Here is a 26682-nt window from a genome sequence, read left to right as displayed (position 1 = left end):
AGGAAGGAGGATGGGAGATGATTCCAGTGTGACCTAAAGTTAAATGTTACTAGTCTAGCTGAGACTTCCTTAATCAGTAACTTCCTTGAACATATAATTATTACAGCCTAGTGCCTTCTCTTTCTGACCTGAGTCTTGTTTCTGATTAAGAGCTATTGGCTGCCTTTGGGTTTTTGTCACCTTTGTCTTCCAAACGGGAATCCTGCTGTTTTGGTAGAAAGAAATTGTGTGCCATGCCTGAAAATTTTCTGAAAGTAATTTGCAAATAACCTTCACCTGAACTGGGTCACCCCAAGGAAGAGATTGTTGTTCAAAACATCTGCAATAATTTCAATCTATAATCAATTGTTGCTCAACAGTCTGAAACTCCTGTGGTTTCTAAAGCTTTCTGTACACTGCAATGGCTTATCTCAGGCTACCAGTGAAAGCAACTTGCCTTCCCGACTGATAAAGCTGTTTTGCTGCCATCTTGCAACTTGGTCAAACGTTTTTTTGAAAGATTCACTGTTTTTATAGTACCTATTTCTAAAACTGTTTGTTTAAAAATGACAAATTACATATTTCGCCTGACAGGACCAGAATTAAGAAACACATCAGAGCGGTCTGATTTGGTTGTGTGTCTGACCCTAGGTAGCTACCCTATTACTTAACATTGTTTTTCCTTTCTGAAAATCCTTTCTCTGCCCACATCCGTGTTTCATAAACTTTTATTGTGTCAGAATTTCTGGTGGTTCAGCATTTAACTAAGATTTGGTAGGAGGAAGAAATGGCAGCAACCAAGCCTCCACCGAATTAGTGGGGTTTTGGTGTTTCCCTTTTTTTCTAATCACTTCTTGAATAAAAAAAAGTAATCTGAGATCAAAACACACAACTTTGAAGAGACTGAAAGAGATACAGTAGGGTCTTCCATTGACAGTGAACAGCAGCAAAGGTAATGAGTGCACTGTTTTGATTAGTGTGACTTTTAATCATACAGTTTTGTAAATGTCCTACTGCTCTGAGGAAGAGACATCCTAGTAGGTCTTTTAAAAGGAAACTTTATTCATGACTTCAGCTATGGAACTTTGACATGTGGCTCTGTCATGTTCAAAACTGTTGTCCCGCTTCAAAAGACAACACTGCAAGGTGCTTTATCATGGAGTTAGCAAAGCTGGAGTGCCTTTTCAAATGGCAGTGTGCCTGAAAAAGGGGGGGAAAAAAAGGGCAGTTTGATCTCTGTCACGTGGCATGAGTGATAATGTCAATATAGCTATTACCTGAAACAATTGGATAAGAATATGTAAGAAGCAAAATAAGATGTCCTGTTCCAAGGTTTCTTTCTTGAATGATGCAGGTATGACTGATACTCCTTGAGAGAGCTTTTTCTGAACATATTCCTCATCTTTGCTGTCTTAGATGGCTTTTTTAGATACTAGTGGCAGGTGTATTATATGGTGCAATCCTTGAAGATTATTGTTGCTAAATAATGGTATTTCTGAAGTAGAAACAGCACATAGGTGCTAGTAAGTGTTGCTTAGTTTGTGGTTTGGGAGCTGGCTTTGGTACAGAGGCAGAGCATTTTGTTACGGCATACTTGTTCACCATGGATTTTCAGTGGTGTCAGACTCTAAGACTAATGCCATTCTACCTGAACCTGTGAACTCTTTAATTATTTATGTTTTCCACTTGTAGTGACATGAACAAAATGCAGTTTTACTTACAAATTCTACCTTCCTGAGACGAAGGAGAAATGCTGCAGTGGGTTACACACCTCAGGAAAAAAATACCAAATTTCTCTCTTGTTCTTGCTAGTCCCAAGTTGTCACTTGCAGAAGAAAATCAAACATCTATCCTTTAGCACAGGACTGTGTCTCAAGAGATTACATTGAAAGGGTGGAAAGTGAGTTCATGATGCAGGTTTTACTATCAGTTTGAGGTACAGCTTTATGCATTGTATTTCTTGATAGAACCTTTGTGTACCCTTTATAGCGAAAGGGAACCTCAGAGAACAGAATCAACCACCTGTTAGTCATGCAGGATTTTGTACACCTTGACCCTGGAATAAAATCAAAGAACATGCAGGTAGAACATCAAACATACTAGCAATTTTAGGCATGGAAGTTCAGGCCACCCTTACCTGAGCTTTCATTTTAGATGTGGCAATTTTATTTTGTTTTCTCTCTGCTTAGAAAAGCATCTTGGGAAAAAGTGCCTTGTTTTGTTTCATTAGAATTGTGAGCACAACTTGTTAAGAATTAGAAAGCAGTATTTTTTTTCTTCTTCTTTCTTTTACTAAGGCAGAACATGTTGCTGACAGGGCAACATTTCTGTGAGAACCAGGTGCCTAATAGAGTATCTGTCTACATCTTTGTGCTGAATGTGTGGTTTTGCCTGTACAGATATAAATAGTTTCCCCAATACTCTTTAGTTCTTTAATTGTTAATTGTGGAGGATTTAAAGGTGAGCTGCACAATACTACAGTGTTAAAATTCTCTGATTAAAATGCACCTTAGCAGCACATACGTGACTGTAGATTTATTTTAGAGGTGTGTATATCCAGTATGCTTAATAGAATTGCACATAACTATTTAAATACAGGCAGAATTGGTATGGCTTACAGCCAGAAAAATCTTCCTGCCACAATAAGGAGTGAGAAATGAGGGCTGCATAAATTCTCAGCAGTCTCATACTTTGGGTTAGCTTGTTAAAATAGACCTCATAGTCAAAGAACATAAATTTGCCTTTATAGGTCTGCATGAGGAATGCGTCATGATTATGTCTGTCCAAACATCTTTGTTTTTAATATATAAAGAGATGGAGTTCAGTAGAAATCAACAGAAAAGACCAGAACTAAACGTGGAGAACTAGAACAGTGTTTGTACCTCCAGTGAAGGTTTCAAAAATTGCAGGCTCAGAATAAATTTCAGGACTAGATTGTTAGCATTCAAGGGCAAAACTTGTTCAGGAAGCCTGCATTGTATGCAAAGAATGTTGTCTGCATTCTGAAAATGGTGATGAATGCACAAGTGCCCATCATGGGTTTGTCAGGTGAAACCTCTGTCACTGCAAAAGTTTCAACAGTCTAGACAGCCATCTGTAGGGGATAGGCTAGTGATGTGTCTTTTGGCTTCAGAGTAAGGCAAGGAGATCTTACCAGTTCTTCAGTCCTTAAGGATGCGTAAGCAATCATATATGCTGATGGAGTATAAACCAAAATACTTACCTGCTTGAATGTAACTGAAATGCTGCAAACTTTAAAATGCTTTAAAGGTGGTGGTCAGGCGGGGGGGGGGGGGGGCCGGCTGGGGGGTAGTTATACAAATATGATATTTAGGAAGATACTTCTTAAATACTTTCATGTGTAAATTCAAGTGGAGGGGTTTTAGAGAACTTCATGGCACAGAGAACTTCATTGTTGAGTAGGTTAGTTATACAAAAAACATTGAACCATTTAGAAATGTATATTGAGAAGGTTGGGCTGATGTTAGATGTTAAAGCTACTGGTTTTACACTGTGAAACACCAACATGGACTTGACTAATGGTCCACACTGAAACCTGTGTCTCAGTAGGTTATCTACTGTAGTATCCTTTTTTTTTTTCCAGAAATGAAAGCAGTTTGAAACATGAGTACATAGGCAAGATGGTGATTGTCTTTCCCACAAATACAGCAACTGTAAACAGAAAGTATTAACTTTGCAGTCTTGTAGAATATATTTTCTTGTTTTGTGGTAGTTTGTGGGCATTGCCTGGTTTGGGATGCTCTTTAGGCACATCTAGCTATCTGTATTCATTTTTGTCTAACTTTTTACCCCATTTATGGTCTAGAAACCACTGGGTCAAATTAGAGGTTTTCATCCTTTTTTCAAGGCAACAGATTCTCCTTTTCAAAGTTACCTGGTGTTTTGGGGGGGGGTTTTGTCTTTTTTTTCAAAACCATAAATTCTAAATTACTTCATATTATTTCCTTAAAAGAATATTCTGAAGGCTAACAAGAGGAGAGCTTTGCTAATGCAATGGTATTCTACTTATAGCTATTTAGAGATTGACCAGTTTTAGAAATGTTTGCCCTGGTTAGAGTTTCTCATTGTAGAGTTTTTAACAGTTTTATACCAGCAGCTGAACAGACTTGTATCTACCACCCAGCTAGAAACTTACAGACAGCATGATCTTTACTAATGCATACCAAGCTTCAGTATTTATTACTTTCATGGAAAACAGATTGAGAATAAAGGAGCTTAGTTTCTCTAGTATTTGAGATTGCTAAGTGTCTGTTGAGTCAGTTTTAGGAAGATTTTAACAAACCATACCACACAGAAAAGCCATCTTGGACATTATGTGGTTGGCATATGTATTTCTCTCTAAGCTGACCCCTGCAGTTTTTTTAAACCTGCCCTTCTATACATCTTCTGTAGATGTCTATCATCTAGCAATGAAATAATGTTCACTCTAATGCTGAGTTATGTTTCCCCTTGTTTTTGTGTACCTCATGGGTTTTGCATAGTAGCCTCCATCTGACGATTTCCATTATACAGTGTGAATTCACACCTTTCTGGTGTTGGCCAGTGTCCTAATCTGATGTTTGGGCTGAGCTAGGTATCTTCAAAATTTTGTTAGATTGTACAAATGTCTGGGGGTAAACAGCAGTGGCACACCTCATAAAACAGTTTAAAACACACTTTCCTGGGAGAGTTTAGCTGACGCTGCAGTATTTATGTAATCTATTTTGCTCTTCTATCTCAGTAAGCTATAGCAGGTAGCATTTTTGTAATCCTTTAGTTTTCATACAGTCATTCATCTTTCTGTGTCTTCTCTGTTCACCTCTGTCAGTGCAGGACAGCATTACACTTCCACACTAGAGGGTGTTTTCATGAAACCTTTCCACTAAACTGCTGAGTCAGACAAATTTTACAATCATGAGTAAGAAAATGAGTTATGTTTGTCCTTTATGGAGCCAAATGGCTCAGGGGATGTACTGCAGCCTTTCACTATTGCTCCCTACTTTGAGTGTTGTATGAACTGGTTCAAACAACTGTGTAACCGCAACTACTGCAGCAGCTGGCCTTTCCATAGCTCTCAGCTTCGCCTACATATGCACAGGCTGCAAACAGACCTGCTGTTGGTCTCAGTAGAAGTGTCACGTAGATATGTCATTTCTACTTGAATCTTTATCTTTGTAACACCCTCTGCTACAGAACCCTTTATCTGGATGTCCTCAAACATCTCCTTTATGGATTAAGCCCAGAGACCAAGTTCTTTTTCTGCTCTTTGGAAACTGCATGCAATTTCATTACATAAAACCAGAAGTCCTTCATTTCCCAGGGTTTCTGAAAGCTGATGCCGATGGTTGATGTGCTTTCACCAAGCAAGGGCCTGGCCCTTTTCATTGTTGGCATATTGTTTGTGGACATTCAGGCTGAAGAATAGTTTAAGTTGTCTTTCCTTTTCAACAGCAAGAGAACTGTCACATGTACACTGAAAACAGCTGTCATGGTTGAATGTAATCCAGAGGTAGTTCTTCACAGTCAGTATTGTTTACTATCTAGAGAATTATTTTTATTCCAAGATACTGAAAGAATTGTAGAGTCACATGCTCTCAGACAAGGTAGCCTGTCAATGTATCACTGTAATTATTGATCCTTATTGCAGCCATGCAATGTGCAATCTGCCTGATGACACAGTACTGTAATTTATTCCTTTGCTTCTGCATCCAGTCATTTTTTCTGACTGAGTGCCATTTCTGTACACCTGCTGTTTATGCAGCTCTTGAAAGATGCACAACTTGCATCCATATAGAAAGGAAGAACAAAGACTTCTGCCTTACTAGCTGAAGACTTCTCAAACTCACGGCTGGTATTTGTTACCTTTGAAATTTTGTCACAAGATGCAGAGAGAAGGATGCTGATGTGTGCAAGTGAGAACAAATTACTATCCACAAAACAATGAGATAACACAACTATCTTGTAATGTATGAAATAAATTATATAGGAAGAATAATTTTGCATTGACCTTTTCCTTTATAGTAACCTTCTAGCAGTAATATATACAGAGGTGTTGGATTGAAATGTCCTCTTCCTAGGTTTGTCCTTTTTAGTATCTAGGCTTAGTGTATCTTTTTTATATGTCATCAGGAAAGAAAAGGTTTATGGTCTCTCACCTCTATTTCTTCAAAGAGCAGGAATCAAGAGATTGAGCTGACTGACCTATTCAGCTTCCATGCTTTTATAGCACAGAGGTTTTCTGGCCTATTTATGTGGCTGCGTGGTGAAAGCTAATATTGCCTGGTAGAGTAGTAATAAAATATTTGTGATGGAGAGGTCAGACCAAGCCTGTAATTCTGGGCTCATTCCAAAATGCAGAAGCAGCTTATTTTGGCCAAATTTCTTAGCTGGTGTCCAGTTACCCAAGGAAAGGGCTCTGGAATTGATTAACTTCACACAAGACTTGGTCTGTGTATGTTTTCATTAAGAAAGACCCATACCTGTTACGTTGGGTTTGTTTTTTCCACTACTTGCTTTCACTTGCTGTGAACAACCTATACATGTCTGGTTTTACTATAAATTCTATGTGCTTTTGTCACAGATGTGTTGCATTTAAATTGATTCCTCAAGTGCAGTCTACTTCTTTTTTGTATCTATAATAATAAACATTACATATGTGTAGCTTAAAAAGCAGCCATGCCAGGCCACGCCATCCTTTTCAGTTGAGGCCGTTGTCAGAGGGAGGCAGCAGCTTGGTAGGGAGTGACAGTTTAGTTCAAACAGAGCAAAATAACTAATATCTTGGAGCAATCAGGATGTTTACTTCAGAAAAGGAGCACAATATTTCAGTAGGCTTAGTACTGGGATGGGGCCATGGCAAAACCAGGGTATTACTGTTAAATCACTGTGTTTACTCCCCCACCCTGCCCTTTTCAATCCCCTATTACTTGAGAAGTCTCAGGAAAAGCTTTTTGATGCCAGGAAATGGAGCAATTAGCTGATGTCATAGAATTGTTTCCTGTAAAGCTTGATTGCTAGTTTACTGTGAAATATTTGAGCTTAGCTGAGTCAGAACTCCTAAAAGCAATGTTTTAAAATGAAATTTGTGATTTTTGAGTTCGTGGGTAGTTAGGTGCCAGCTTTGGCATTTTGAAATGCAGGTGCTCTGCACTTTCTGACCAGACTGCTTGATGACATACTAAATTTTCAAATAAGAACTTGAAGTCTTTGTATTATGTTTAAACTTCATTTTTTTCCAGTGCACCCTTCACAGTTAATTCCACCATGCTATGTCAGCAAGTTTTCGTTAGAGGTTTTCTAGCACAGTAATTTGTATGAATGAGAAATGGAAGGCAGGTGCCTTTTAAACTACAAAACACTTCAGTTTTGGAACCTTGGAGAGCACAGAAATGTTTCATGCACATCTATAGGAGTGAACAGGCCATCCCTGTCCTTTTTAAATGTTTTGATTTGATTCTCAATGGTGCTTTGAGATTTACGCAGAGCCTGCTCTCAGAGGGATGTTCTTCTAAGTGTTTTGCACATGAGAAGTAGTCTGGCATCCTGATGAGATACACTCTGGTCATTTGTTCAGTCCTGCTCAGGAGTCTAGGCAGTACCTGGATACATTTGCACTTGTGGTAGACCAACTGCGTGCTTTTACTAAGCTGCACCAGAGGAGGTTTAGGATAGATGTTAGGAAGAAGTTCTTCACAGAAAGAGTGATTGGTGATTGGAATGGGCTGCCCAGGGAGGTGGCAGAATCACCATCACTGGAGGTGTTCAAGAGGGGATTGGACATGGCACTTGGTGCCATGGTCTAGTCATGAGGTCTGTGGTGACAGGTTGGACTCAATGATCTTTGAGGTCTCTTCCAACCTTGGTGATACTGTGATACTGTAACTTCTCTCAGAAGCCTAGAAGGATAGCTGCAAAGAGACTAGATGAGGCCCTTGGTGCCATGGTTTAGTTGATAAGATGGTGTTCAGTGATAGGTTGGACTTGATGATCTCAAAGGTCTTTTCCAACCCGGTTATTCTATTCTAATGTCTATGCTTCAATGTTTTCTGGCTCATAACACAGTTACATGGGAGCAGGAAGAGTGCAAGCAGAATTAATGTTGTGTGAATGTGAAGGTCTTCTCGTGAAACAAAAAATTTGGGGTCACCTCATTTCTTGTCTACTTAAAAGGGCATAGGAAGAAAGCAGTATTGAAGTGGCACAGCAGACCTTCATTAGCCAAAAGGAGGAGAAACGATCTTATCCAGCAAGGTTGCAGAAGATTGCATTGCAATTTAGTTCCTTATGGGAAGTCATTTTTCTTAAACCAAAAATTTTGACAACAGGTGAAGATGTTCTTGAAGGTTACTCAAGTGTGAAGCTTGTTTGTGCAATGTGACTAATAAGTACTGTGTAAATATTTACACCAGGCTGATGTTGTCTCCAGTATCCTGAAACTTAGGGTTTGGTGTTTTTTTTTAAATAATACAAGTAAATTCTTTTACTACCAATAGTTTTGACTCCCTTGTGGGTGATAAATGTTGACCATTCCCATAAATATGCATACATGTGCCAAAATGCATGCATACGTATTTTCAGTCATTGTTATTTTTTTGTGCAAGACCCAATCTGTTTGATATACTTTTATTTTTCACTCTTTATAATTGATATTAGTCTTTCCTGTTGTTACATGGAATTTGTTATAAGGCAATGGCCAATGCTGCTTAGAAGAGATGAGAAACCAAATAGAATACATACATAGAATACATACATAGAATAAACCAGGTTGGAAGAGACCTTCAAGATCATCGCGTCCAACCCATCAACCAATCCAACACCACCCAAGCAACTAACCCACGGCACCAAGCACCCCATCAAGTCTTCTCCTGAAAACCTCCAGTGATGGCGACTCCACCACCTCCCCAGGCAGCCAAGAATCACAAAACAACAAGAATCCAAAATTTTTTACTTCCATCCTGATGTAGAGAACTGGTTAGCACTCTTAGGAAAACTTATGGAATGATAGAGTTTGCTTCTAGGAAAAATATTTTGATACTCTGTCTCAATATTTCACTTTGTCAATCTCAGTTTCTGCTTTCAGTTCTTTCATTAATTTCTACTGCATATAGCTTTGAGTCCATCATCAGTAAATTTGCAGATGACACCAAGCTGGGGGCAGGTGTTGATCTGATAGAGGATAGAAGGGCTCTGCAGAGGGACCTGGAGAGGCTGGACAGATGGGCAGAGTCCAATGGCATGAGATTTAACACATGAGATTTAAGTGCTGTGTTCTACACATTGTCCACAACCCCATGCAGTGCTACAGGCTGGGGTTAGAGTGGCTGGGGAGCAGCCAGGCAGAAAGGGACTTGGGGGTACTGGTTGACAGCCAGCTGAACATGAGCCAGCAATGTGCCCAGGTGGCCAAGAAGGCTAATGGCATCCTGGCCTGCATCAAGAATAGTGCGGCCAGCAGGAGCAGGGAAGTCATTGTGCCCCTGTACTCAGCACTGATTAGGCTGCACCTTGAGTCCTGTGTCCAGTTCTGGGCCCCTCAGTTTAGGAAGGACATTGAGACTCTTGAACATGTCCAGAGAAGGGCAATGAGGCTGGGGAGAGGCCTTGAGCACAACCCTTAGGAGGAGAGGCTGAGGGAGCTGGGATTGCTTAGGCTGGAGAAGAGGAGGCTCAGAGGAGACCTTATTGCTGTCTACCTGAAAGGTGGTTGTAGCCAGGAGGGGGTTGGTCTCTTCTCCCAGGTAACCAGCACCAGAACAAGAGGACACAGTCTCAAGCTGTGCCAGCAGAAGTTTAGGCTTGAGGTGAGGAGAAAGCTCTTCACTGAGAGAGTTGTTAGCCATTGGAATGGGCTGCCCACGGAGGTGGTGGAGTCGCTGTCCCTGGAGGTGTTCAAGAGGGGATTGGACATGGCACTTGGTGCCATGGTTTAGTCATGAGGTCTGTGGTGACAGGTTGGACGTGATGATTTTTGAGGTCTCTTCCAACTTTGGTGATTATGTGAAAATTATGTGCTTTGGGGAGGGGGGGAGAGGGGGAGGGAGAGAGAAAGACGGATATATTTAGCAATATTAGGTTAATTGACTTGATGCATTTATTTTGTCTTTAAATCCCTGATCAGAGATTGACATTGAGCGTTGTGTCCGTGAATCCATCAACCTGTTCCGCTGGACGCCCAAGAGTGCTACCTACCGGCAGTACGCGCAGCCTCCTCGGCAGGCCGGCGAGAGCAACAGCACAAGGACTTCTGTGTCCTGCTTCTCAGCAGACTATCAGGAAACACCTAGAAGTGACCTAGTAAGTGACTTGGGAACTGGGGGAGGTGAACTGTTCAGACTGTGTGTTTCTCCAGCCCCAGGTGGTTGGGGTTGGTTACCTTTTTTGAGTTTGGATAGGGAGAAAATATCCACTGAATCCCAGGTACTGGCAGTTATGCTTTGACTTCCAAGCACAGGGATTTGACACATACTTCAGATGTTCAGATTTGCTTGTCAGCCTGTGCACAGTGTTAGAGCCTATTCCATGTTGTTACATCTGATGAACAATCCAATGCGGTGAATGAAAAATAACTGAAAGGCTGCTGGGTTTGGGGGTTTTGAACTTTAGTGCTTTGAACTTCAGCTTCTTTGATGTATGTGCCAATAAAATAATTTCTTCTTGGGCTGGATTTCTGCCTCTCCCAGGTCCTGCTCCTTTGGATCTGCCTTTTTTGTTACTATGACAGACCAATGTTCATGACTCACCTGCACAACTACAAAAAGACTTTATCTTGGGAGGAAAATAGTACAAAGAATAGCTTGCCAGTGATAAATAGGTAACTGGAAAGTGATGGAAGCTGTTTCCATCTTGGCGTGTCAGGTTAAAGGTATGGCTCAAGTTATTTTGAGAGGTACTCTGTGAGTTATGCCTATGTTTGTCTTGGCAGAGAACAAGTAGTAGCTAAGAGTGTATCTGCATTAAGTATTCCATTTAGCAAAAATACTTTTCTTATCTCTCTCCTGTAGAACCTGATGGTTATTTCTCTCATCACATACCCCATCTCAAAGAGTGGTGATTTGAAATTAATCCTTTTCTTCTTCTCAGCAGTTTAAATTTCTGCAGTCTCTTAGAAACTAAACAAGTTGGGTTTGTGGTTTGTTTTTATTCCCTTCCATGTTCTCCTGCAATCAGAGTTCACTCACATTACAATAATAAGGGAAAGATAGATGCACCTGCCATATCCATGTGGCCAGTTCCTTTCGGCTTGATAGCCACACCCAGAGTGGCTGTCAATGGGTCCACATCCCAGCGGAGGCCAGGGACAAGCAGAGTCCCTCAGGGATCAGCCCTGGGACCAGGCTTGTTGAACATCTTTGTGGGTGACATGGACATTGAGTGCACCCTCAGCAAGTTTGCTGATGACACCAAGCTGTGTGGTGCAGCAGACACGTTGGAAGGAAGGGATGCCATCCAGAGGGACTGTGACAGGCTGGAGAGGTGGGCGCAAGCCAACCTCATGAGGTTCAACAAGACCAAGTGCAGGGTCCTGCATCTGGGTCAAGGCAATCCCAGGCACAAATCCAGGCTGGGCAGTGACTGTCTGGAAAGCAGCGCAGAGGAGAGAGACTTGAGGGTGCTGGTGGACGAGAAGCTCAAGAGGAGCTCTCAATGTGCACTTGCAGCCCAGAAAGCCAATCAGATCCTGGGCTGCATCAAGAGAGGTGTGGCCAGCAGGTCAAGGGAGGTGATTCTTCCCCTATACTCAGCTCTGGTGAGATCCCACCTGGAGTACTGCGTCCAGTTCTGGAGTTCCTATTACAAGAGGGATATGGATGTGCTGGAAAGTGTCCAGAGGAGGGCCACGAGGATGAGCAGAGGGCTGGAGCACCTCTCCTATGAGGACAGACTGAAGGAGTTGGGGCTGTTCAATCTGGAGAAGAGAAGGCTCCAAGGTGACCTAATTGTGGCCTTCCAGTATCTGAAGGGGGCCTACAAGAAGGCTGGGGAGGGACTTCTCAGGATCTCAGGTAGTGATAGGACTAGGGGGAATGGAATGAAGCTGGAGGTGGGGAGCTTAAGGCTGGACGTGAGGAGGAAGTTCTTCACCATGCAAGTGGTGAAGCCCTGGAATGGGTTGTCCAGGGAGGTGGTTGAGGTCCTGTCCCTGGAGGTGTTTAAGACCAGGCTGGACGAGGCTCTGGCCAGCCTGATCTAGTGTGGGGTGTCCCTGCCCATGGCAGGGGGGTTGGAACTAGATGATCCTTGTGGTCCCTTCCAACCCTGACTGTTTCTATTCTATTCTATGATTAGGTCTTAGGCTTCTCATCTGTTTTTTGTAACTACTAAGAAACTTAGACATGTGTTGTCACTCAAGTGTGTCTTACTTTTTAAGTAACTCTTAAATCTGTGTCTGATACACAGTCATTTTCTTGAGTTTTATTTTGGTTTTTATTTAATTTCTGTTGCTGCGTCTTCTGGAAGCCTTAGACACAAATCCAGGACTCCAGTGGTAAGCATGCAAATACAGGACAACAGGAGATTCCAAAGAGAGTGCAGAATTTTTGAAATAATAAATGAATGTAGAAAGACATTTGGGAAGAAAAAATTACATGTCTGCTTGTTGTCCTTCACATTATAGCTAACAAAATGGCTGCTGCACTGGTCCAGAGAGATGTAGAGAGGCTTGCTGAAAGAGCTTAAGGCTATTCATTCATAGAATAATTCAGAAAGGATTCTAGGAACTAGTCACCTGGTAAAAATTCCTACAGAAAGCAGGCCCACCACTGAATTTAGATGGAGATTCCCAGGGCTTTTCTCCATCAGGTCATGAAAACTTTCAAGGAAGGAGGTCATGCAGTCTCTCATGGCGACCTGACAGTGCTAGCAGTGAAAATATTTTTGTGTGTGCTAGCTCTTCTTAATGTTATGATGACAGGAGAGTAAAAGGCCAAGTCTCCTCAGTCCTCAGGATGTACATGTGCATTTCTGAGTCCAAGTGAGAGTGAAGGGACTTGGAAATAACAATGAGGGAGATGGGAAGAAGAAGAAGAGTTCTGCTTAACTGATAAATAAAGTTTATGTTTTGTGGCTAAGATAACAATGCATTATTTTGGGTCAACAAAGTTTCTTTGAGTGTTTTTCCATTTTTTGTGGTGTTTTTAACTAACAGAGGTTGTGTTTGTTTATAATGCCAGTAGCTACTCTCATCCATCCCACAATTTCCAAGAAATTAAGCTCTCATATTTGGTATGTTACAGAGAAAATAAATACCATAACCTCGTCTTTCATTTCTACTTCTTTCTTCTTAACAGCAAAGCACTTTTCATTCATTGCAGTGTAACTGGTGGTTTAACTTCTATTTTTTTTTAAGCTCTTTTGGGTATTGGATCTTTTGGGTATTACTTTAGGTTTGTTTAGCACATCATTTGGACCAACATTGTGTGATTTATATAGAAATATGTGAACATATTCTGACTTTTTCTGTAGCAAATAGGAAACTAATCTCGTGGACACCTGGGTGAAAAGGAATTTGATTCATAAGTCAAGTTAGAATCTACAAATATGTTTGCTCTCGTGTGCTGCATTTTTGAGTGTCAGCATTTGAGTTTGATATATACAGGCAAAGTATGTTGTGGTTCTGTCCACAGCCAGAGTTCAGATCTCGAAATTCCTATGTAAGAGAAACTACCTCTTGCTTGTGACCAGATCTGCACTTCTGGATATTTGTCTTTGTAAGACAAGACTTCTCAGGGTTTTGCGCAGTATTGCTAAAAAAAATGAAATCGATGTTATTGGTGACATACACTGTTTACACCCAAAGGTGTTGTCTTTGATTTTTTTTACTCTTAGTCTCACAACTATCGCTTTCTCCAGACACATGTTCTCCTGCTGCCATGGGGAAACGTTTTTTTTGTAATTGAGAGCAGTGGAATCTGAGTTCCATCTTTAGCATGCATAGTAGCCTTTCATAGATTTTCTAAAACACCATTGTGCCCTTGCTGGTCAATGTGGCTCTTAAAAAAATTACTTTGCTGTTTCCCCCGCTATTTAGTCTGTCATTATTTGGACAAGCACTTTGGACTATTTTTGTATCTCAGGTTTTATATGTGTGGGTCACCTCCATATCTGAATGTACAGAGGGTAGGAAACAGTTCCTCTGTAAACAGAGCTGTGGGTTTGCTTCCAAAGGTAATTTACGATTTCAGTATCACCAAGGTTGGAAGAGACCTCAAAGATTGAGTCCAACCTGTCATCACAGACCTCATGACTAAACCATGGCACCAAGTGCCATGTCCAGTCCCCTCTTGAACACCTCCAGGGACGGTGACTCCACCACCTCCCTGGACAGCCCATTCCAATGACGAATGACTCTCTCGGTGAAGAACTTTCTCCTCAGCTTGAGCCTAAACATCCCCTGGTGCATCTTGAGACTGTGTCCTCTTGTTCTGGTGCTGGTTGGTCAAGAGACAAGACCAACCCCTTCCTGGCTACAGCCACCCTTCAGGTAGTTGTAGAGAGCAATGAGGTCTCCCCTGAGCCTCCTCCTCACCAGGCTAAACAATCTCAGCTCTTGCAACATTAAGTGTTTAGTGTATTTAATTTTAAACACCAGCTGTCTCCTACTCCTATATTTGTATGTTCCTTTTAAGCTGCTTCAGTTTATTTGTTGAGTGCTTTTTATTGGCTACTTAAATGTTTGTGTGTATCTGCATGTTACAGTGATTTGGTTAATAATAACAAAAGAAGTATTTGCCCCCTGGGTGAGCACTTTTCTTCCTAAATCAGCAGCCAGTAGAACAAAACTGTTTTGACTCTGTCACTAGCATTGCTTAGTTTTCATTTTGGGGGCATCTGTTTACCGCTTCATAAACAAGCTTGGGTGCTCTCTTTCCTCTTGGACTTCTGTTGTTGCTTAATCTTTTACTCTTTCATCCAGTAAGCAATATTTCTACTGAGATAAAATCTCAAGGAGGAAATAGTTTCAGAGTGAATGAATGTACATCTAAAGCAATTTTGCACGTTTCTTTTGAGGAAGACCTAATGTCAAAAATAAGAGCAGGAAAAACCCTGTACATTCACTACTGATTTCCAGTAGCAGTCAACTCAAATTTGTGTCTAATTTTTTTCTTGATCAGTATTTTATTCTGTTTTTCTTGCTCCTGCTTAGTCTTACCTTCATACCCTGAGAACTCCCAAAGTGTTTAATGTCCAGGGGTCACAGACAAAGAACACTTGTCATGTAAGAATGCTCTGCTATGCCTGGATATCTCTTATTAGATATATTCTCTTCAGGTACCTGCATACCTCTAACTAAAAGCGAGAGAATGATGCAGTTTCTTTGATTGCTTTCTCAAATGCAGTGGATGGACTCCTGGAAATCCCTCATATAATACAGTTATACCTTCCTCATTGGTTTCTATCACCAGTTCTGTTTTTTAAGGTGGGGTGTGCCTGGTGAACGCTGGGTAATGAAAGCATTCAACTGGAGAAAAGTCTACCAGGTGACTGTTAATGCATGCATGTAGTTGAATGCCACCAGTCCAGTTCAGCTTTTCTTTTTTGATGAAGCAGAAGAAATACCTAAGTGAGAAGGTGACTTAATGGCTTGATGAAGCAGAACAAACATGAAAAACAGTTTCCTAATGGTAACTTTGATTTGCATATAATCAAGGATAGCTTCAACAAGAGACTTCTCATAGATGAGAATTCAGGTCTCCTGGAAAGAAATTCACCTGCACTCAGTTGTTGTTAGTTTCCTGTATGCACCTAAGATATATTGGTCCAGATAAAGTGTATTGGCTAGGTTTAAAGTAAGACCTTAAGTAACTGCTGTGTAAAGTCCATCTATTCTTCTAAAAGAAAAACAATGAGCAACATGTCAGTGTACAAGTTAGGAAATGTTCAAGTGCGGTGTCCATCCTGTTTATAAGGGCTGGTAAATACATTCTGTCTCAAGGGTCTTCTGACTGCCTTGACCCATTTTGTGTTTGGTTTGTTCTGGTTTTGTAAGGAATTTTTCTGTTTTTCATTGTTGTGCTTAACAGAAAGGTGTTCCTCAAATTTGTCTGTAGTGCATGTCATTCAAAGCACTACCTGAGCAAGGTCTGAGTTAATGTTCCGATATATTTTGCATTTGCCTTTGATGCTTCTGTTTTTCTGGTTGTAGCTGCCAGCAGCTTGAGTGACAAGTTTGGTTTATTTGTCTTTTTTGAGATGAATTGATTAAAATACTCTTTTTATGTCCCCCTCCTCTGAGTGGATAAACAATTCACCATTTAATTAGGCATGTTATAAGCTCTTCATATTCTGGCAAATATTTTTAGGAATTGTTGAAAACTTCAAAACTTTCTTTGTGTATTTGTTAGCTTTTCAGGGTTTTTTTTGATACTTGGTAGCCAGGCAGCCAGCAACCCAAAAACGGGAAGTGTAAGGAAACATTTCTTTCCAGTGCTTTGGTTCTCCAAATTAAGTTAGCTAAAAAGGCCTTTTTTAGCAGTTTCTTTACTCTCCTCTGTTTTAAAAATTATTGTGTTTTGTTATATTTTAGGACTTCTCTGATAGAAGATAAGACATTAATTCAATTACCAGTGTGGGTAAGACAAGAAGTATATGGCTTATGAAAAAGCTCATGTTAAATGTTAATTTAACAGTCTGTAATTAATGTTGTGGTTGGGGTTTTTTTAACTTGTAATATAAACAGTAATTTTTTTAACTGAATGTAAACCTATTGAAACAAATGTGCTGTGTTTTTTTCCTAGTTGAGGCAGAATTCAAGGAGTATGTTTATAATGATTTAAATATTATTTATATGACACTCCAGTAGTTTGTTAGACACTGACTTAGATCAAATGGAAGGATTGCAAACATATTTTATACTGGGTTGGTTTTGGAGTCTCCCTGTGAACATAGATGGGTTGTTGGAGCAACCAGAGCGTGCTCTGCTGCTGCCTTAGGCTCAGGTTCTGGATTTGCTGATTGTCCATCTAGTTCTTCCTTACAAGCCTTTTCCATTATAACCACTTTGAAGTTGAAAGCTGGGTGTATTTGACCTTTTTGACCTCACACAATTGGGATTCCATGGCTGAATAAAAAACCTATTGGTGAGGTGGGAGGGGATAATTATACCTAAAAATAAAAAATCTAGCTCTGCTCTCTGCATCTAAGATAATTTTAATTAGAAATATCATAAGCAGTAGGTACTGTATGACAGAACAAGGAATATAACAGCTATTGTCACCACCCCTCACGGCATGGAAGTTGGCAAATGAGCTGTTTACAGGATAAAGGATTGGGCCCATGATGAAGTAGTATACACAACAGAACAGTGTAGGTTAGATACAGCTGCTCAGAATTGGCACAAATCCGAATTGTTTTCCCTTTTATGCTCAGTGTTGGCCCCTGTGGCTTGTATCCTGTAAGAAGACATCTGAAATGCACATGGTAGTACTGGTAATGTAGTTTAAGGTCAGTCCTTACTGAAGTAAATGACTAGAATAGAGAAAAGGAAAATGGAGGAAACACAGCATTTCTCAAGTCTCTCTGGCCAGTGTTAAGTCTGACTGGCCATACTCAGTCTGGATCTGAGCTCTGAAAAGTGGCTCTGTTTTTTACTGGTGCTTTTCACACTTGCACTGGTTGGTGCTGGTTTTCCTCACAGATGGTTGCTGGGTCATCTCTGTGATAGGTGAGTAGTACTGTTCCATTCTTGAAAACCTGGTGTTGTGCAAATGTTTCTTTCCCCAAGTACAGCTGGAGCAAAGCCTTATGCTGCAACTTCAGTTTAGTAAGGAGGAATTTGCTTGGTCTCATCTAAGTAGTGGCAGTAAACTATTTTTCAAATACTTCCCTTTAATTACCTTTTGAAGTGCACATCCAATGCATAGAGCATGTTGAAAAATAGTTGTACACCTCAGAGTTTTACCAACTGGTAATCATTTCTTGGATTGTTCACAATATGATGTAAAGTTAATGTTTTGTGAGGGATGCTTTAGGATTTTCTCTGAAAAATGTGTAGGGTCATCAGATGGTGAGCACCTAAGGAGAGCATAATTTCAGGCTGTAGTGGTCCTGAATTCAGAGTGGTTGGCTGCCTAAAGCCACTAAAGTCACTGTCATGACTTTGATTTCAGGTGTTGTAGCACTGACTCCCGCTCATTTAGAGTGGAAATAAGGTGTTTTGGCAACTGTTATGAATACCTGCTGTGGTTTCCTGTGTGACTGTATTTCATACTTCTGTAGATAATCCCTTTTTTATTTAACAAAAAAAAAAAAAGGCCTCCATCTAAAAAATAAGAAAAGAAAGAAAGAAAACCTCATTCTTTCTCAGTTGGTACAGGAGTTAAGTACTTCTCATTTATCAGGCCATCAGAATTCAAGGGAGCAAAGGGAGTCATTGTATTTGCTTAAAACCCAAAACTGAGCATATAAACAACAATGCTTCAAGGAGATTAGGTACTGCCTTGGTCAGCTCAATTATGAAAGTTACAGACAAAAGCATTTCCATGGAAAATACTAAGTGCAAGCACACTGGTAATTTTTTGTTTCAGTCATAAAGTCCTTTTAGATGATGCAGCTAAAATCCAGTGTTTTTATTTGGTCTTGTTTTCAGATACATCCAGAAAACTGACTCTGCCTGTCATGGAAACTGCTTTTTTTGATTAAAATAGCAGTGGCTTTGCCTACAGATAGCAGCCCTGAAGTGTCCTGTTCTTGTGTATTCCCTCTCTTCCTTTCTACCTGTTGTTTTCATCTGACTGCTCTATTTTAATTGGTGTAAAATAGTGCTACTGCATACAAATACATTTTTCCCAGAGCTTATATGATGGGACCATGACATGAGAATTCACTGGAAAAAAAATCTAATTAGGTTTCTTCAATTATGCTTATTTAAAGTAAACCTGAGCACAAACAGTGATGTCTTTGCTACAAACTATTGTGACCCTTGATTCAGAGCTGGTGAATCTGCTTTTATCTCTTTTTTCTGTTTGATCAGTTCTTCAGAAATCTAAGATGGGTTTACACTTTGTCATCTTGTTTCTAGGTAGACACACTTACATTGATTTCAGAAACAAAAACAGTATGTTCCAGAAGTATGGATTGACATCTTCCATGAAGTGTGTTTCTTTATAAAGAACTTTGAATAGATTCTTTAACTTGGACCACAGATTTTAACTATATTAACTTCCAGACTGAAGTTCCTTCTGTGTTTGAATTGCTGCAACAAGTTTTGCCATCTTCCAAGACATAGGAGGGGAAACCCTGCTTCTGCTCAGATAAAGCTATGCTTTCCATGGATAAATGGATTGCCCATTGGAATGGGCTGCCTGGGGAGGTGGTGGAGTCGCCATCATTGGAGGTTTTCAGGAGAAGACTTGATGGGGTGCTTGGTGCCATGGGTTAGATGTTTGGGTGGTGTTGGATTGGTTGATGGGTTGAACGCGATGATCTTGAAGGTCTCTTCCAACCTGATTTATTCTATGTATTCTATTCTAAAAAGTTGCTTTGTAGCTTTGATGTTTATCAGTTGGGTCTGTTAAATTCAAGTTTAGCAGAACTAAGGATACATGCTTATTTTCTCAAAAAAAACACACCTTCTATCTTAATCTCTTACAGCCATTTCATCCTGGATATTACAGACTAATAAGAAAAATAGATAGGAGCTATGATTGTCCCAGCCTCATGTTCTTGAGCGCTTTAATCTTTCTGAAGCTTCACTTCTAATTTGAGAATGCTTAAGCAGCTTTAATTCCTAATATTAAAAAAAAATAAACAATTAAAAGCAGTAAATGTATATGGCTTAGTAATTTCCAGGCCTATTTGAAAAGTAATGGGGTGAGAGGAGTAAGTATTTAGAAAGTAAAGAATTTAGGGTGTTGTCAGAGAAACTTCTGGGAGGCAAGCAGACCTCAGATTTCAGTTTAAGCATGCTTTCCACCTGCCCCCCCCTTATGACCAACCTGCTGGTTAAGCAGTTTTCCCTGATGAACAACTTACAGCTGACTACTCTAAAGAAAGATTCATGCTTGAAGTCAGGATATGCTAAAATAAGTCTTGTCTCTTTGCAGGAAAACAGCAGAAGCAACTTATATAGTAAGATCAGTATCTTAGCATGTCTAGACTTGTGTATACAGCTGTGTGTGAAAAAGTGTGTGTGAACCTTTCTGATAATTCCTGCCTTTTTCTTAGTAATGACAGGCAGCTCATCCCTCTTTATGAACACAGTTCTCAATTTCAGTGCTGAGGCCCCTTCCAACCAGGTATTCTATGAATGAGTCGATGAATACATTGACTAAGCTGTTGTAGCACTATACAAGTGTGTAACTGGACTTTTAACTCTGGCACTGTGCTTAACATAGAGCTTTTGCCCCTTTTTCAGAAAAAAAAATAAGTAGGAGGTGTTGAGTTTTGTTTGGGTTTAGTTGTTGTTGTTTTGAGGACTTATGTACTATGTCTGCCTCAAAAAGAGTAAACAGACCACAGCAGAATAATTGAAGGGAAGAAACAAATGTCTTGTAGGCATGATACGCTATTTGTACTTAAGTTTCCCAGGGGTTATCCTCACTCTTAATTGTCCTGTTTGTACCCCCCAGAGATATTCAGTAAGTATTGCTAGCACAGAATTATTGTATGTGGGATAATCCTTATGCTCCTTTCATTGTTTAAAGCAAACCATAAAAATTGTTGATGATAAAGTCAAGAAACTGTTGAAAGCAGCTGTCCTGAGATGTGACTACCTGCAACTTAATTTGGCTGGAATCAAACTCTCACTTAGATACTACTGCCTGGTCACAATTTGTTAGACATAAGTAAATAAGAGACTGTCAGTGCTATAAGCTTCTCCTGAGAACAGCTACCCTTACTCAAAGACTTTATTTTAAAGTGGACCCTCTACCTTCCTTCACTTGCTGTTCTTCACAGCTGGAAACCAATGCCTGCAATGACATAATAAAGCCTAAACAGTGAATTAAATGTAGCACTCTGGACAAATGTTAAGCCTCCTGTCTGAAATGACAGCCTGCATCTAGTGCACCCCCTTTTATCATAGTTGGCCAGGCTGAGGCAAAGAGAGAAGTCACCGAGTTAGTAGAAAACAGCTGGAACACTCTTGTGGAGAGAAGTAGGAAAGTTATTAAAAGGTTCAGAAGAATCTGCATGATTTGGGTGGTCAGGGGCTGTGACATCCTCAGAAGCTGGCTGAACTCAAATCCAGCGCCAGCCTACAGGTATTCGTAGCAGGATGACGACATGGAGGGTTAGTGTGAGGAGGACTGTGTAGAAGAATTGACAGCCTGGTGTTAGCCCTGTTTAGCTTGTCATGGCTGACAGTTTGTTAGAAAATTCTTGTCAGGAAGCGTCTGAGATGCAATCTAGTTGTTACCAGATACAGCAGATGAAGTCAAACTTAAATATAATTAGGAAAGATGATCTTGTAAGTGCATTCATATATTTCACTTTGCAATTTGAAGGAATTAAATTGGTATGATAAAACAGTTGGCAAAAGAAAGAACTGTTTTATCAAGTAAGTCTGAATTAACTGCTTAACATCATGAACCATACTACTGTATTTTTAATTACATAGTGTATAAAAGTTTTTAAAAATAAGCATTTGCAGCATTTAATTGAAGTGATACGAGGACCTTCTAGTGCAGAAGTTCCACCAGGGTAGATGAGAGATTAAAGTCAAAAGTCTCGTGTTTGCTAATGTGATAATAGGAAAAGTGGCTGTAGCAGTCCTTTAACTTCCAGGTCTTCAGATAGGTTTTGCAAATCTGGTATTCCCAAGGACAAAAGCCTAGGGCATGCTGCAGATACTTTAACCTATTGCTTGTAAAGAAGCTGAGTTTGACCCTCTTGAACAAGCTGGAGGTTTCCCTCATGCTTTATTTTGAGTGAGTCAAGATAACTGTTTCAGGTGAAATAGTACTGGCACTGAAGATATTCAACACTGTAAAAGAGCCTCTGAAGGAAGGTGGGGATGCAACTTGACAACTCTCATAGCTTTCCTAACTGTCTTACAGTGACCACATTTTACTTTTGCTGCTGCAGGTCAGAGATTTCTGTGTGGTGGTTTAGGCTGGGTGCCGGCCCCCTGATGCCGCTGCACAGATCACACCTGGGATGTCCCAAGGGGTGGGCCCAGCCCAGGGGGTGGTCACAGGAAACCAGGTATTCCATACCCATAATGCTCTGCTGCCCTATAATACATCAGTGCGGGGTCTTCACTTCCTCCTTCGTCCCTTGCCGGTGCCTAGGTAAAATGGCGTGAGCTGCCTCCCTTGGGCCTGTCCAGACCCAAGGCTGGGTTGGAGGGGGGGAAGAAAGAGCCCTGGGGGGGGTTGGGTGTACCCCCAGGTGGGGATGGGATGTTCTTGGGTATGTTTTGGGATATCTCTCTCTCTTTGTCACAGTGCTTGTGGTTTTCTGTAAAACTTTCATTGCTTTTCCGTTTAAACTTTCCACCATTTTTGCAATCCGTTTGGCTGAGTCCTTCTTTGCTTGTGGTGGGAGAATTGGTCTCCCAAACCACCACAGTTCGTAGTTCATGAAAGTGCAGGATTTCTAAATGAGCTGTTACTTAAAATGAGGAAGGCTAATTGTTTGCTGAATTTAGATATGCATGAGCTTTTAGGACTGAAGTGAAGAAATTCCAGCACTTAGGAAGATTTCTGAGGTAATTGGCAATGACAGCTTTCTTAGGAAAACAGTTTTGTTATTATCAAACCAGTTGCTTCAGATGGGTGGTGGTATGTGTTGTATTGTCAGCTGTCCCATCCTCCAGTTTCCCAATTCCCCCATTCCCCAAACCAAAGAACAAGATCTTGCAAGACTATGACCTTATTGCTCTCTACAACTACCTGAAGAGAGGTTGTAGACAGGTGGAGGTTGGTCTCTTCTCCCAGGCAGGCAGTACCAGAACAAGAGGACACAGTCTCAGGGTGCAACAGGGGAGGTTTAGGCTGGATGTTAGGAAGAAGTTCTACACAGAGAGTGATTGCCTATTGGAATGGGCTGCCCGGGGAGGTGGTGGAGGCACCATCATTGGAGGTGTTCAGGAGGAGACTTGGGGTGGTTGGTGCCATGGTTTAGTTGTTTAGGAGGGTTGGACTGGTTGATAGGTCAGATGCGATGATCTTGAAGGTCTCTTCCAACCTGGTTTATTCTATTCTATCTCTCACATTTATAGTGTCCTGATTTGTGCCTAAGTCTTTGGGCTGGGGTAACACCTGGTGTTAAATAGCTTTGTGTCTGTTAGAGGCATCCCTGCCGTTTGTGCCAGCTCTCCAAATGAGCTACCCTCCTTTCTCTTTCCAAGCATGAAGCCTTTCAGCTTCTTTCAAGAATCACAGAATCAACAAGGTTGGAAGAGACCTCAAAGATCATCAAGTCCAGGCTGTCACCACAGACCTCATGACTAAGCCATGGCACCAAGTGCCACATCCAATCCCCTCTTGAACACCTTCAGGGACAGTGACTCCACCACCTCTCTGGGGAGCCCATTCCAATGGTGAATGACTCTCTCAGAGAAGAACTTTCTCCTCACCTCGAGGCTAAACCTCCCCTGGCACAGCTTGAGACTGTGTCCCCTTGTTCTGGTGCTGGTTGCCTGGGAGAAGAGACCAACTCCCTCCTGGCTACAACCACCCTTCAGGTAGTTGTAGAGAGCAATAAGGTCTCCCCTGAGCCTCCTCTTCGCCAGGCTAAACAATCCCTGCTCTCTCAGCCTCTCCTCTAGCTAGAATGCTCTCTAGCCAATTTACTTAATTTCTGCTGTTGAGAAACATTGAGTAGTGTGTCTGCTGCAGCCACAGTGAACAATTCACTAGGAAATTACAAACAAAAGTCGTTTGCACAGATGTCAGTTTTATTTTTTTTACAACTTCAACAGAAAATGGGTTTACAATCAGCAGGTAGTCATTTGGCACTGCTCTGGAGCTTTTCTGTTAAACTACTTCAGAGCTACAAGGAAAAGATCTGTTTCTGTCTAACTGGGTTGTTACACTTGGAGCTTGTCAAGTAAGTAGAAGTTTCAAAGAACACAGTGTCTCTAATTCTATCACCTCTAATATTAATTTTCTTCTTTTAAAGTCTAGGGATTCCATCAAGTTGGATGACCTGAAGGCAGAGGTGTCACCACGAATTTCAGCAGAAGATCTGATCGATTTGTGCGAGTTGACAGGACCTAGTCATTCCAAAACACCTGTGAAGAAAACAAAGCCTAGCAAGCCAAAGCTGCTGGTGGTGGACATTCGTAACAGTGAAGAGTATCCTTCAGATTTGAGTGCTGGCCCTGCCAAATCATGTGTGCAGGCAGGGAGATGTTAGAATGGTAAATAATGGAGAGCAATGTGGTAGAGGTACAGTGGAAGGACTGAAAGCGCAATAATTTTTGTGTCATGGGGTGGCCTGGTTTGCAGAAAAAAGAGAGGACAAATGTATTCCTGCCTTCCCATTTTAACTTGTGGGTCTAGCGGGCTTTCTACCAGTAGCCAGAGTGCTTTAATGCTGCTTTTTTTAAATGAGTCAGCAGACCATTTAATATGACTAGTATTTGGGAAGGCTGTGAGACTTCAATTAAGTAGAAGGGAAATGGAGAAAAGTTGATAGCTAGTGTGTTTTGGCAGTCCCTCACTGGAAAAGCACTCTGTTCTGGGTTAGGGTCTGGCTGGAGTGCTAAGCCCAGAGAGTGGTGGTGAATGGTGCAATATCCAGCTATAGGCCAGGAGGGGGTTGGTCTCTTCTCCCAGGCAACTAGCACCGGAACAAGAGGACACAGTCTCAAGCTGCACCAGGGGAGGTTTAGGCTCGAGGTGAGGAGAAAATTCTTCACAGAAAGAGTTGTTCATCATTGGAATGTGCTGCCCAGGGAGGTGGTGGAGTCACCGTCCCTGGAGGAGTTCAAAAAGGGATTGGACATGGCATCTGAAGCCATGGTTTAGTAGTCAGGAGATGTTGGGTGACAGGTTGGACTTGATGATCTTTGTCAACATATATCTAGAAGTGGGAGTAATGGCAAGATTTTATGTGAGATACTTGTTAAAGTTATACTAAGTGTTTGGGAATATACTTGGTCTGGGTTTGTATCTTTTTAAGTATTGCTCTAACAGTGCAGGTGATGTGGCTTCTTGGTTTTGTGGTAGATGTACTTGTAGCTTGCTATAATTCTTAATGGGCAAGCAGTATTCAAGAGGAAAGCAACAGAACAGTCACGAGTTTTACTCCAGCTTTTACTGGGCTTGCTCTTAAAGTTTTTTAATGACTGAGATTCAACATCATTAGCGTTAAAAAATTGTTCCAGTGTCTTAACAAATACTACTAACATACTGCAGGCATATTAGAAAAGTGTACATTCTAGACAACAAAGTGAGTGGTGCATCAATGCCAATATTTAGGCTAAAATATATAGTAAAAATGTAAATTTTGTTCATCTTTTTACCAATTTATAGGTAATTGTGTATGCAGAAAAACATTTTTTTTCCCCTATTAAATGTTACACAGTGTTTGTGGCAAAGTATGATGAACTAGAAAAACAGAAACTGCTTTTAGTATGTGGAGCAAACATATTAGTTACATACTAAACTGAATAGTGTAATTAGCCTATTGGAAATTAAAATGACCATTTCAAGGAATTACAGTTTTATTGTATGCCAAACTTGAACCTGTAACATAGTCTGCTGTGTGGATAAAACAGACTGTTCAAAGTTATTTTTTCTTTCTCTTGCATGTATTAATGCATCAGCTCAGGATTCCACTTAAGTAGAGATTTATGTCTGCCTAGTTTGCTTTCTGGAGTCCTTGACTCTGGGATCTAAACTGCTCAAAATGTGGTCCTTTTTATTCAAAAACTAATATAAATGCAAGCTGTTTTCTGAGAGTTCTTTTTTTCATCAAGGGATAATACTTTCTTAGACTCCAATTCAAAAGAGGAGTCCCTTGATTTGAAAAATACAAACAGGTATTGTTGGTGCATAGAAAGCTTTGATATTAGCATGTTATGTTTCTATTTCTACATGCATCATTCTGTTACTATTTATTTAAGCTACTTCCTAGAAATGGTCAGGGATGGTGCAGAAGGAGAGCAGGGAGCATAAGATGCCTAGACTAAAATCAAAATCATTGCACTGAAAGGCAATGATCTGTGTACAGGAATGGATTTATTTCTATTAGACTCAGGATCAAGGGAAAGTGGTTTGCTTAAATGTTTCTACAGCTTTCCTAATAGCTTGATAAAGCTATGGTTTTTTCCACAGCCATGGTTTTTACCACACTATAACAGCGATGATCATTACTGAAACCATTACTTAAATCATGAGAAATGAATGCTAATATTAACCCAAGTCAATTAAATCCAGCCTAGATTTGAGGCAAGGATTCTGAGATTTAATTTTAATTTAAACCAGCTCACTGCAAATACAGTAATAAAGAGTGACTAATCTGGATATTTGGCATTGTGTGCATGTTTACAGAGCTTTTCTGTTTTCCATCTCTTCAAAACTCTTCTTGTTTATTGTTGAGGATGAGAAGTGTTCCAGGCATGAGTGTGCAGTCTCTGAAAGTAATTCAGAAGTTTGTCAAGGTCATGGTACCTTTTTGAATTCATAAAAAGCTAGACAGTAGTGGTTCAACTAAATTTTATTGACGAGACTTTCACATTCAATATTTGCTTGTAAAATCTTATTGAACCATCATGCTTTGAAAGTGAAACACAACTAACCCTATCTCAGAGCTGCT

The 26682-nt window shown here is 40.6% G+C and overlaps 1 protein-coding gene across 1 annotated transcript in view; it reads left to right on the top strand.

Annotated features, from left to right (window-relative positions):
* Positions 1-26682, top strand: part of TBCK (TBC1 domain containing kinase) — a 94441-nt gene that overhangs the window by 52268 nt on the left and 15491 nt on the right. Inside the window, exons 22-23 of the mRNA XM_009902238.2 lie at positions 10097-10272; positions 24040-24215. Of these exons, the coding sequence (XP_009900540.2) occupies positions 10097-10272; positions 24040-24215 (352 nt within the window). The remainder of the gene's footprint in view (positions 1-10096; positions 10273-24039; positions 24216-26682) is intronic.

This window comes from Dryobates pubescens, chromosome 1 (assembly GCF_014839835.1).
Source record: "Dryobates pubescens isolate bDryPub1 chromosome 1, bDryPub1.pri, whole genome shotgun sequence".
In the NCBI taxonomy this organism is placed as follows: domain Eukaryota; kingdom Metazoa; phylum Chordata; class Aves; order Piciformes; family Picidae; genus Dryobates; species Dryobates pubescens.
The sequence above is the reverse complement of the archived record's forward strand: the minus strand, read 5'-3'. Positions and strand labels throughout refer to the sequence as shown.